Raw genomic sequence first — 13,223 nt, 5'->3', positions numbered from 1 at the left:
GGAAGCTGGGATGTGGTAGACTGCAGTGTGTGACAAACCCACACCGGGCTGTGAAGGGGCAGAATGAAAACATGAAGGAGCCTACTCCGACCTGAGGAGGCAACCCAGGCGCAAAAATACTCCCCAGGACATCGCGAGGGAAAGGAATACAGTCCCCTTCCCCCCCGCCCAAAAAAGAAGCAAAATAAGAGCTAGAAACCGTTAGAAACTAACGGAACAAAAACGTCTGATATGACCGAACGTCCTCCAGCTGCAGTTCAGCGTCTGACGTAAAGCGTACGACGCACGAGGGAGGCGGGGCCTCACTGGCAAAAGAGATGGGGCGCGCAGGAAGGGTGATTGTGGATTGGGGACGGGGAGGGAAGGAGGCGGGGTTAGAAGAGGCGGGATTTAGACAAGCGGCGGGCGGGACGGCCGGGCACACGTGAAGGAAGGGGCGCGGCTAGTTGTTGGAGCCGGGAGAACTTGGACGGGGGTGGGGTTAACACGCATCACGAATGGGGGCGTGGCGGCTCGGGCGAGAGGTGGATCCGGGGCTTGGTTATGGCGAGGCGCGCGGCTGTCCGTTTGTCTGTCTGAGCGAGTCCAGTGCCGGCCGGGGTCAGTCGGTCTGTTGTCAAAGTGACAGGAGCTCACCCATGGGAGGGTGTGTGGGCACTCAGCATGATTCCTCGGGCAGTTTAAACGAGAATTCAGACGGCACAGGGGGTAAGAGAATCCACTGTCGTTTGTTGGTAGACGTCTCTTTCTTCTGCCTCACGATTCTCAAGTTTTTTTTAAAAAAATAAAATGAGAATTAAATTATATAACTGAGTTGGCTGATGTTTCTGTCTGGCGCGGAGTGTGGGCCTCACTCACTCTCGCTCCAAAGCCCCGAGTCGGGTGGCCGAGTAACCCGCTAGGTTGTGTGGGTTCACATCACGGTACCATTTGCTGGGACGGCAGTCAGTCTCCTCTCCCTCATTCCTGGCTCCCAGGTTCGGGTAGGAGCAGCAGCTGATGCTGGCACTCAGTCTGTCAGGGTGTGCTGCTTCACCCCCCCCCCCCCCCCCCAACCCCGAGGATGGGATAGGGTTCTGTCTCTGCAAGTGCAAGAGGTGCTGCCACCGCCTTTGTCTCTCATCGGTCAACATCTGAGCGCTACTTTTCATGACTTTATTTGACCTAAAACCAACATATTTTACAACGCGGTCGAGGCATTGTCGCGCTATTTCGGAAATTGAGTTAAAGGTTTCGCAATTTTAATGCCCAATTAGTCTGAGACGCCTCTTGATTTTTTTTTAAAATGGTATTCCCTTTGTTCCCCTTTGTTCTTTTCGATTAATTAGATGTATCTCTGATGTTTGCAGTTATGGTTTTCCATTTTTTTTATTTGCGGTAACTGTTTGTTTATTTTATGCTGCGTCTTTTTTATTAAATGCATTATAAACTCCAAAGCTGAGTCGTAGAGTCCCTGAGCAGTCCAAACACTGATGCTATTCTTAAAACTCTAGTTTGACTTGATTATCTGGGTATTTTGTGAATTTTGTAATTCAGCAGTATTTGCACGTGTCTCGAACTTTGGAAGTAGAAGTAGTACTAATGAGCTGGTATATAAAGTTATGAATTGCTGAAACAATTTCTGAAGTTTCTGTTTTATGTTTGGGTGTTGAAATGGCATTAGGATGACATGATTATATTTTTCACTTTTTAAAGAAAAATGTCTGTTTATTCTTCGTTTGATAGCAAAACTAATCTGGAAAATTAACCAGAGGAGCTTTGTTATGATTAAAGGCAGGAAATAGAAGCTCAACCTTTTTTGGGAGAGGCTGTTATATAGCTGTAGTATTCTTAGTATTCGGTTGTTTTCGAGGACATATGTTGTAATACTCCTTTTGTCACTTTTTAAGTACCTTTTTATCCCCACCGTTTCTCCCCACCCCCAGAAAAAGAAACAAGATCTGGAACTCTGCAGTTTTGGGTGAAAGTGTGCAATGGCCTACTTTGTGTAAGGCCTGTTAATACCATTCAATGATGCACAGAATTGATCTAGGCTATTTTCCACTTCTATTAGGAATAGTTCTGCCACTGTAAAATGCTTTGTCTCACATCCTAGGTGAGAACTGGTAATGTTTGACATACATAGCAACGTATCTTAAATGATCAAAGTTGGAATCTAAATTTCATCTAGCTGTACATGAAAGCTCAGGCTAAGATTTTTGAATTGCATGCAAATCATTCATAATGTTTTTCCTCCCGTGGGTGTACCTTAATGCTTGTGTAGTGTTGTCCTGTCACAGATTTCCTTTTATTTAAAGTATGTTTTTTTTGTATGAAAGTATGTTGGCATTTGCAAGTCTCTCTCTCTCTCTCTCTCTCTCTCTCTCTCTCTCCTCCCCACCCCACCCCACCAGAAGTCAGAATTTACTTCAATGTAACATTGTTTCATTATACCACTAGCAATATTGTTATCAGGACATGTTTTTTTGAAAAAAAGCAGTTTGATTTTCTTCAATGTTGATCCTCCAAAATTATTCACTTAGTGTTGTAACTTTCTTTTGTCTGCATAAAAATTAATACTTTATTACTGTGCATTTAACAAATCAAGTGCTAACATCGAGATGAGCAGAAAATCTCAAGCAATTAAAAAATAAGCATTATTACAAATTCTAAAACTTTTCATTGCGGAACTGGAAAAAAAAATGTTACTCTAACTGGTTGTTTGGGGAAAAACAACCTTCCTACTAGGTGGCTGGATAAAAATGCATGTTCATAAAATGTGAATTATATTGTGTCTACAAAAGTGGGATAAATCTAATCCATTGAAGAGCTCCACATTCAAGAGTCGCAGTCAGCTGCAAAGTGGTGAAAGGATTGTGCTTTCAAGCAACACTTACTTGCTAGCAATCTGCACACGCTGCGTCTCATTAAGTCTGGTGACTTATCAATTTCACATACAGATCTTCCTAATACCTTCTGTTCATCATATTTAGTTCATTCATTTCTCAACAACCTCAGTAAAGACATGTCATTGGTACCTCAGCCATGTACCTTCATGAGTAATTTTCCTTTTGCCATCCTAATACCTGCTCCTTTTACTACCTTTTTAATATTATTATGCAAATAGAAGGCTTTAGGACTCCCTTTGTATTAGCTGCCAGTCCTTTTCACTTCCCCTCTTGGCTTATATGCTAGGTCTTGCTTTCCATTATTTTTCCAACTTGATATATCATACGCAGCCTTTTTCTTCACCTTTCTGTCTCGTGCTCTCTTTGTTTATCCTACCTTGCCTCTCCCTAGTAGGGATATACTGAACCATCTCCTATTGAAAGGCATCCCATTTGTGCTATTGCAATTTAGTCTGCCAATCTTTGCTTCCAATTTATCTGGACCAGATCTGTTCTCTCCCCACTGCAATTGACTGTCCTGTAATTGGGTATTTTTACTCAAGATTGATCTTTGTCCTTTTCCATAGCTAACCTAAACCTTGTGATACTGTTATCACTGTTTCTTATTGACACTTGACCCTCTTGATCTATTGCATTCCCCAGCAGTGAATTTTCAGCAATGCCTTCTTCTCATTATGTTGTAAACATACAGATGGACCAAATTCTCAAAAGTTCACACTCTTCCTGGTCTTTACACTATTACTAAGCCAGTATGTCCTAGCATAAATGAAGTCTTAAAAGAATATAACTGCCTTATAGCTTTTATGCTGTGTAGTTTCCTTGCAGACTTGTTTCTTATCTTGCCCACTATTTGGCCATAGAATACCATCTAGTGTAATAATACCACGGTGGCTTCCTAGCTCTCATCAAATAGATTCTGTCCTCAGCTACAGTATGAGCACTTCCTCTCCTATATTTAATATTATCTTCAATCAGTCTTAGCACTCCTTTTTTATTCATCACCTTTCCAAAATACCTGTATCTGGCAGCATGTAGTACTCGGGCCTACCCTTTTATGAGCCAGATCTCCATTACCATCACGTTATCATATTCTCATTTCGCTATCTACAGTTAGTTCACCAGCCTTCTTTTGTATCAGCTACACACATGCACTGTAAACATAATGTAAAGCTTACTGAATACCATCTTACTCTGACCTCACTATACTGTTTCTTACTCTGATGCTTTATATCTCTCAATTATTGGTGTGTGTTGTTTCCTCTCTGTTTAGCCTTTTTCCCACCCCTCCCTTGACCAACATTGATGTGGAGATTGACATAGTAAACTGTGTATAGGGTTAAGTCATGCAGTACATTGGTACATTTTAACCATACGGATACATGATATTTGAAAGCCTGTCTGAATTAAATAATGAATTATGTACATGACCAATATTTGAAAGACAAATTATCACTGCAAAAATGTAGGTATTGTATCTGTCTTGTAACATTGGAATAAAATTAGGCAATTTAGATCCATAGTTTTCTTATATACCATTCTTTTGAGGTTATGACTGATCTGCGACCCAACTCCATAAATCTGTCTTTACCCCATTTCACCATTTGTCTAACAAAAGTATAATAATCATAGTTTTTAAATTAACAGTTTTTGTGCTAATTGCCATTGTGGAAGCAAGTTCCAAATTTTTAATACTTCGCATGCAGAAATGTTTAATTTCACTTCTGAAAAGTCAGGCTCTAATTTCTTTTGACTACTGCCTTTATCCTAGATTTATCTTGAAAAGTTTTAATCTTTCCTCATTGCTTATCCCCCTATTTGTTAAACTCTCATTTTTCAGTTTAAATTATGAAACCAGAATCATGTTTCATCTAAATAGAAAAGCAAGTATAAAATGAATCAATTTTTAAAATATTGTTGATTGATCATTCGTTTGCAGGTAAATGTTTTGTTGAAATTTCAGACTGGTGCTAACGTTTCTTTCATGGAATCATCATTCTTTCATCTTTCACGGAAACATACTCTTTGGTCTAACCAGTCCATACCTAACATGATCCCAAACTAAACTAATCCCAGCTGCCTGCTTCTGGCCGACAGCCCTCCAAACCCTTCCTAATCATGTACCTTTCCAAATCCTTTTTAAATGTTGTAATTGTGCTCACATCAGCCACTTCCTCAGGAAGTCCGTTCAACATGCAAACTACCCTTTGTGTAAGAAGTATTTGCCCCTCGTGTTTGTTAAATTTCTCTCCTCACTGTGAAAATGTAGGTGGAAGTGAGGACTGCAGATGCTGGAGATGAGAGTCGATAGTGTGGTGCTGGAAAAGCACAGCAGGTCAGGCAGCATCCGAGGAGTAGGAGAATCGACATTTTGGGCAAAAGCCCTTCAGCAGGAATGACACTGTGAGCCAAGGGGGTGGTGAGATGAATGGGAGGGGTCTGGGCTGATGGGGAAGATAGCTGAGAGTGCGATAGGTAGCTGGACGTAGGAGTTATGATATGTCGGAGAGGGGCGTGGAGCAGGTAGGTGGGAAGACAGATGGACAGGTCATGAGGGCAGTGCTGAATTGGAAGGTTGGAACTGGGAAAGGGCTGGGGGGGTGGTGAATGAGGAAACTGGTGAGATTACATTGATTCCGTGGAGTTGGAGGGATCCAAGGCGGAAGATGAAGCGTTCTTCTTCCAGGTGTCAGGTGGTTAGGGAGTGGCAGTGGAGGCGGCCCAGGACCTCACTTTAAAAATGTTTCTGCTAGTCTTGAAATCCCCTACCATAGGGACACCATTAACCCTATCTATACCCATTATTATTTTATAAACTTCTATAAAGTCACTTCTCAACTGCCTACGATCCAGTGAAAAAAGTCTCTATCCAGCTTTTCTTTATAACTCAAATGTTCCATATCTGGCAACATTGTGGTAAATCTTTCCTAAACCCTCTCCAGCTTAATAATATCCTTCCAGTAACTGGGGACCAGACTGGATACACTACTCCTGAAAAGGCCTCACCAATGTCCTGTACAACCTCAACATGATGTCTTAAACATAATTTATAAAAATATGTTGATCCTAAGTTGGGTATCCAATAATTTAAGTTATTACGTTGGTATTGTTGCCTTGTCCTGGTTTTGCACAGTGATTAGTTTGAAGGAATTGCAGTCAAGATATATTTGCCTCAGCTAAACAGAACTTCAGTACAGCATTGACTTGATCTTTGTCATTTGATACCAGATGACGACTTATGATATCTCAAGAAATAACTATCGCCTTATTTAATCCTTTTAAAATGGTTTTGGTGTGTTATGTTTCGGTGGGCCTTTACAGCTTGTTTAAACTACGCTTTTGCAATAGCAATAATCTGGTTACTAAGCTACTCCTGATCAATATTGAGCTTTATTTGTTAACTGTGCTTTGATTGGTATCTGTACCATGATTTTATTCAAGATCTGATTCAGACATTTGGGGGAGCTTCTGAGATACTTTGAATTCAACAAAGATTAATGGATTTATTGTTCTGATACTTTTGGAGACTGGATTCCATGCTGTGTCTTGGTTACCATTTCTTCTTGTACTTCTGGTGTTTAACTAGTGCTGACTTTTTGAGGAGAATGTAGTTTTACTGCCCACGATTTCTTACAAGTTTAAGCTGCTTTTACATTGCTATTAGTCAAAGGTGACAATGCAAAACTGCCACCCTCCTATTTTACTGATAGTGTGGGCAGCCCATTGCAAATTAATTACATTGTGTTATTTTCTGCATATCAAGACAGGAGCAAACCAGGAATAGGAAAAAGCCATTAGGTCTATAACGGGTCCTGAATTGCCATGATTCAACTTATATACACCACAACCCTTTTACCCATCTTTCACAAATTAGCCACACAATCTTTCAAGCCAAATCCCCTCACCCTTGAAACAACTGAAACTTTCTTACATCCACTGTAACTGGGATATGTATCTACAATACTGTACCTTACTTCTCTATTCAGTAATGTTGTCCCATGGCTACAACTTTTTCAAACACCTTTTTTAAATGTTTGCATTCACATTCAGCTGGTAACTTTTCCATAAATCAAGGCCTAATTGTGAAAAATACTTACTGACATCAAACTAGTGCTTTGCTGACCTAACCATCAGCAAGTCCATCATCCTTGTGTTCACTGACCTTAAGTGGCTTCTAGTGGCTTCATCAATAAAAACAACTTTGTATCAGACCTTTTTAAACATGATTTTAAAAAACACTTCAGAGGAGTCTTGTCAAACATTTTGACTCTTAATCACATGAGATGTTGGGGAGATGAGCCAACGTATGGTTAAAGAAGTAATTTTTAAAGCAGTATCAAAAAGGAAAGAACGAGTTTAGGGAGATAATTCCAGAGCTTAAATCTCTCTTCTTCCCTAACACTCTCTCCGACTTTTAAGAGGCTACTGAAAATGTACATCTAACACATTTTTGGTTACCTCTGTAATGTTCCCACTTAATGAGGTGTCAAATGGGTTTTGCTAAGAAATCTGTAAAATACTTGAAGATTGGAGTTTTTGTGACAGTTGCAGCACTGCTATGTCTGGACCAGTAGCTCTGAGTGCAAGTCCTATTTAGTAGTCATTGAAGATACATTTGTGAGGTGGCCAAAACCAGTATATTATTAGTTTGTAATCCTTCCAAAAAGCCTGATGTAAAGCAGAAAAAGCAGGAGACATTTTCTGGTCAGCCACATTGCAGAAGACAATAGCAAACCACTGCAGTTCTTTGCCATGCGTAATCATTGACTAATCCAATGGAAGTTTGTAAATTATGGTACCAGAAAGATGAGGGACAAAGTGTCTGGAGATGCTTTTATTCATTCAAAGATGAGATTTAAATGTAAGTAATTTTTAAAAAAAAAAAGATTTTGTCCAATACATGCTTCACTTCTTTCAAGCCTAAAAGGCTCTAGGTCTATTATGATTGTTACCATAGCTCAGTTGCCTCATTTGTCATTCTTGACCCTGAGGCTCAAGCCCCACTCCAGGGTTTGAGGACAGAAATCAAGGCTGATAGTACTGTACATTACTGAGGCAGAGCTGCATTATCTTTCAGAAATCACATTAGAATCCTATCTGACTATTCAGGTGTATATAAGAGCATGGGTTTTATTGTGTACAATATTTATCCCTTTTGAAAACCACAACAGATTTATGGCAACTCAGTGGTTATCCTCACAGTGCCAGGGACCAAGATGCGATTCCAGCCTTGGGCAACAGTCTATGTGGAGTTTACACATTCTCCCTGCGTCTGCGTGGGTTTCCTTCGGGTGCTCCGGCTTCTTCCTGTAGTCCAAAGATGTGCAAGTTAGGTGGAGTGGCCATGCTAATTTGCCTCTAGTGTCCAGTGATGTGCAGGCTAGGTGGATTATCCATGGGAGATGCAGGGTTCCAGGGTTAGGGTAAAAGGGGTGGGTCTGGGTGAGATACACTTAAGAGGGTCGGTGTAGACTTGATGGGCCAAAATAGCCTGTCTTCACATTGTAGGGATTTTATTCTTTTCGTAACCTCATCATTGCTATGTTGTTGGAGTTTGCTGCATAAATTGGCTGTCCTGTTTTCTACATTACAACACTGACTACACTACAAATGTGTCTTCAAATGCTTCTGAAGGTCATGAAAAATGCTATATGAGTACATGTCTGTCTTGCCCTTTTTTTCTATTTTCACAAAAGTCTTTGAATGATGTTTCAATCTAATTTTCCTCCTTTGAATCTTTACCAAGACCACCTCCATCTACAGTCACAGGAGTTTGAAGTAGGACACAGTAGGCCAAATCTGCAGTCGGGTGCAAATTGTGGTTAGCTGTACATTATTTTTCTGAAGTTATGCTTTGAGATTCATCTCAAACTCATGTGCAATCATAATTGTAAAATACTTATTGACCGATGACATTAGATAATTTTAGAAAGGAATTTTGTTTTCATTGCAATATTCTATGAAATTTGCCATTTTAAACTAGTGCAGTTATATTAATACATGAGTTTAGTATATGGCTTATACTGACCCCCCTCACCCCCCAAAAAAAAACTTACCTCGCTACAGTCCTCATTTTACATAGCTGAAACTTGCTTTTCAAAAATAGGCAAATATTTACCAATTTACTGGGGTGTACATTAGTCAGGGTCTTGGTAAATTAATATTTTCTTAATATATATTAATTTTTTCAAAAGGTGTCTGGTGCCCTTCATGCCTAAATTATACTTCTATTTGAAGGATTGCAAATTAGCATATTTAGCAAAATAGAATCAAAGACCTGAAGAAACCTAAATGGTATCTGTGAAGAAAGAAACAGATCCCATTTTGAATGCAATGACTCCTCTTTGGAACTAATGTAAACATGTCATGGGAATAACTTATATTTAACGGAGACTTATTTCCAGCACACACACACAGACTAAAGAAACTTGATTGGTAGTAGATATACATAACACTTGAAATTCCATAATCCTTTGTGCTGAATTGACAATTTTGGATACTGTATCCTAGGTTCAAAATTATGCCGACTATAGATTGCTACACAGACCAGATAGTTGCAGTTTTGTATGGAGTTGTCCTTGTGATACTTCATAGCATTCTGTTTGTTTTAACAGTTGCCTTGCACCTAGTTCTCAGTCACTCATGTTCTATATACCCAAGAACTGTATTATTACCTCAAGTGCAGCCCTCACTGATTGTGACAATTTAGCTAGTGCATTAGCTCAAACTGCTGAACTCATGACAATGCTTCTCGGATCTCCGCTTCAGGCACTAGATTAGCACATTTACAGGCTCAAGGAGACTGGCAGCTGTTGAGTATCACTATTTAATTTTAAAGAGCTTCTGGATTGCTTTTAAAAAGAAAAGTGAAATAGACAAGTTAATGTTGCCACCAACTGCGCAATCTCGAATCAATAACTGCAGAGTTATACAAAAGTAGTTATTACTTGGAGAACTTGTGTTATGAAACTCAGGAGGTTGAATCTTCCTTTATTTTGTCTAAGCTTTAGTTTTGTAGAGATTCATAGAGGATTTCTGTCCGAGGCCTAGCAAGTTGTCTGAACACATCTTACTAAATTCACCACTTTACTTGCCTATGGCTTCACCCCTGTATGATTCTAGCTGTGTTCTACCACTCATCGTATCTGCAAAAACTCTCACTGCTAGGAAATCCCTGACATCTGTGATGGTGGAACAGTTTTTAAAAGGCCTTTGTACACTGAGACAAGCACCTTCAGTCCAGAGCTGTTCTTCGTTCATGACATTTGCTTTGGACATGGCAGCAAATTGAAAATTGGCACCCTGCTTTGCAAACAGGCGCCTGGAGGTTGGGGTGATGCAGAAGCAGCACGTCTTCATCCCCCAGGACTAGCAGAGGAGGCCACGATGCGAGACCATGTCAACCTGGTCTGAGGTTACCACCCAGTTTAGTGCACTTTCACCTATCTAAACGAATGTATAACAATTTAGGAAGAAGACCTTCTCCCTTCCACCAGCGTAAGTAACAACATCTATCCATAAATCACATTCCCTGTATCTTTGCACTGTACCCACCTCTCAACAAGCTTCTTGCTGTATCACTCTCACTATTATCTGCAGCATTTTCCCTCACTTACACTCATCCTCACAATCCTTGAAATCACTAACCCTGCATGCCCTCTGTGCAGTTTGCTCACACACTTGGACACCTCCCCATCTGCACCAAAAGTAACAGCTGTGCCATCTACTTTCATCTCCCTTGATACCTACCTCACTGATATTGCAGGAGGAGTGGCTGACTGTTCAACATTTAGCTGCCCAACTCTTATGAGGAGAGTATCCTGACTATCTTGAGCAACTGACCATCTCAAAGTCCCTAGGCCAGTATTGGAGCCAGCCCTTGACCTACTGTGCTGCAACCCCTTCTTTGAAAATTCTCTTCCTTGACTGAGACCTGCTGAGAACCATGACAAGTTTCCTGACTTTGGGCTAAATGGCAAGGCATGCAGTACTACTTTGGTATCTTTGGCTGAGTGGTAAGGCATGAAATGGCAAGGCAAGGCAGAGATGCTCTGGGCATCCACACAGACTCAGTGAGTGAGTGCCAAGAAAACAAGCATGTCTGGCCCAATCCATGAGTTGGATGGGTGTCCCTGAGCACAAAGTCCCCTTGCTGCAAAATTAGAATGATAGGGAGTGAATGCAGAAATGTGTAAGTGGATGGGATATTTGCCCTGCGCATTTTTAGACCATGAAATCATAAGGACTAGGAATAAGAATATGCCATTTTGCCCCAAGCTGCCTCTGCCATTCAATAGGATTGTGGCTGATCCAATGCTCCTCATGTCCACTTTGCAGTTTTCCGATAATCCTTGATTCCTTCACTAACCAAGAATCCATCTATCTTCGCCTTAAAGGTATACACCGATTCTGCCCCCACAGCTTTGTGTAGCAATGAGTTCCAAAGACACTGAATCTTCAGAAAAAATTCCTTTTCAACTCACACTCAAATTGATGCCCCTTTATTCTGAGATAATCTCTCAATCTTTTGAACTCCAGTGAGTAGAGTCCCAATATGTTTAGCCTTTGCTCATAAAATATTCCCTCCATGCCAGGGATTATCCTAGTGAACTTTCTCTGAACTGCCCCAAGTGAAATGATATCTTTCCATAAATAACTGCTTTCCATATTCCAGATGTACTCTCATAAGTACCTTGTACAGTTGTAACAAGATTTCTGTACTCACTCCTCTTGAAGCAAAGGACAGTGCTCCATTTAATGTTCCCTATTATCCCCTGCACCTGTGTGCTACCATTGTGTTTCATACACAAGTACCCAATTCCCTTTCATATTGCAGCTTTCTGCACTGTTTGTTTTCAATTTAAACAATCTTCTGTTCTTTGGTTCTCCTTTCCAAAGTGAACAACTTCATATTTTTCTCTCATTATTGCTCCATTTGCCAACATTTTATGCACTTAACCTGTCAATATTTCTCTGTCAGTTGTTTGTACATCTCTCACAACTTGCCTTTTCACCTACTTTTGTGTTGTCTGCGAGTTTGGCTATGGTACATTTGCTTCCTTCCTCCAAGTCATTGTTATATATTGTTAACAGTTGCAGTCTGAGCACTGATCCCTGGTCACAAATTATCAACCTAAACAAGAACCCCTTAACTCCACGTGCTGTTTCCTCCCATTAGCCAATTCTCTATCCATGCCAGTATTTTATCTGTAACACTATGCATTCTCATGAAAATCTTTTGTGAGGTACCTTGTTGAACACTTTCAGGAAATCCAAAACAATGCATCTACTGGTTTCCCTCTGTCCACTCTGATTGAGACTTGCCCAAAAAACTGGAATAAATTAGTCAAACACAATTTCACAAAGGAGAGAGTAAGGACTGCAGTTGCTGGAGAGTCAGAGTCAAAAAAGGTGGCACTGGAAAAGCACAGCAGGTTCGGCAGCAACGAAGGAGCAGGAGACTGGACGTTTTGGGAATAAGCCCTTCATCAGGAATGTGGAGGGAGGAGTGGGACTGAGGGAAAGTAGGAGGGAAGACAGTAGGTGGAGGCACATAGGAGGTGATTGTGGAGAGTGGAGTGGAGAGGTGGAAGGAAGATGGACGGGTCAAGAGAGCGGTGTCAAGTTAGAGGTTTGGATCTGGGATGAGAGTGAGAGGAGGGGAAATTTGAAACTAATGAACTTGATGTTAATGCCATGTGGTTGAAAGGTCTCAAGGTGGAAGATGAGGCGTTCCTCTTTGGGTGGATTTGACATGGTGGTGGTGGTCCAGGACTTGCATGTCCTTGGGAGTGGGAAGGGGAGTTGAAATGTTTGGCCATAGGACGGTGGGGTTGTTTTAGTGCTTGTGTCCCAGAGATGTTCCCTGAAATGCTCCATGAGTTGGTGTCCTGCCCCCCCCCCCCCCCCCCCCCCCCCGCCAAGTAGAGGAGTCCACATCGAGAGCAACGGATGCAGTAGATGAGGTGGGTGGATGTGCAGGAAAATCTCTTGTGAAAAGAACCTTCAGTGCCTTGGATGGAGGTGAAGAGATGGTATGGATGCATGTTTTACATCACCTTAGGTTGGTAGGGGGTGTGGGCACAGCAAGGGAGTTGTGGAGGGAATAGTTTCTGGTGGTGAGGTCTGTCTGTAGGTGGTGGTAATGGCAGAGAATAATGTGCTGTCTCTGGAGATTAGTGGGGTGGAAGTTGAGGACCAGGGTGATTCTATCCTTGTTGCAGTTAGAGGGGTTCGAGGGCAGAGGTGCGGGAAGTGGAGGAGATGTACTGGAGGGCATTGTTGATCACAAAGGAGGGCAAATTGTGGTCCCTGAAAAAGAAGGATATCTGGCATATC

At 41.3% G+C, this 13,223-nt stretch overlaps 1 protein-coding gene across 1 annotated transcript in view; it reads left to right on the top strand.

Moving 5' to 3' along the window:
- The first annotated feature begins 516 nt into the window (after positions 1–516).
- Positions 517–13,223, top strand: part of ubtd2 (ubiquitin domain containing 2) — a 72,576-nt gene continuing 59,869 nt past the window's right edge. The window contains exon 1 of the mRNA XM_072590965.1: positions 517–708. Within this exon, the coding sequence (XP_072447066.1) occupies positions 639–708 (70 nt within the window). The 5' untranslated portion in view covers positions 517–638. The remainder of the gene's footprint in view (positions 709–13,223) is intronic.

This window comes from Chiloscyllium punctatum, chromosome 20 (genome assembly GCF_047496795.1).
Source record: "Chiloscyllium punctatum isolate Juve2018m chromosome 20, sChiPun1.3, whole genome shotgun sequence".
Classification (NCBI taxonomy): domain Eukaryota; kingdom Metazoa; phylum Chordata; class Chondrichthyes; order Orectolobiformes; family Hemiscylliidae; genus Chiloscyllium; species Chiloscyllium punctatum.
This window is presented reverse-complemented; position numbering and strand designations above follow the sequence as displayed.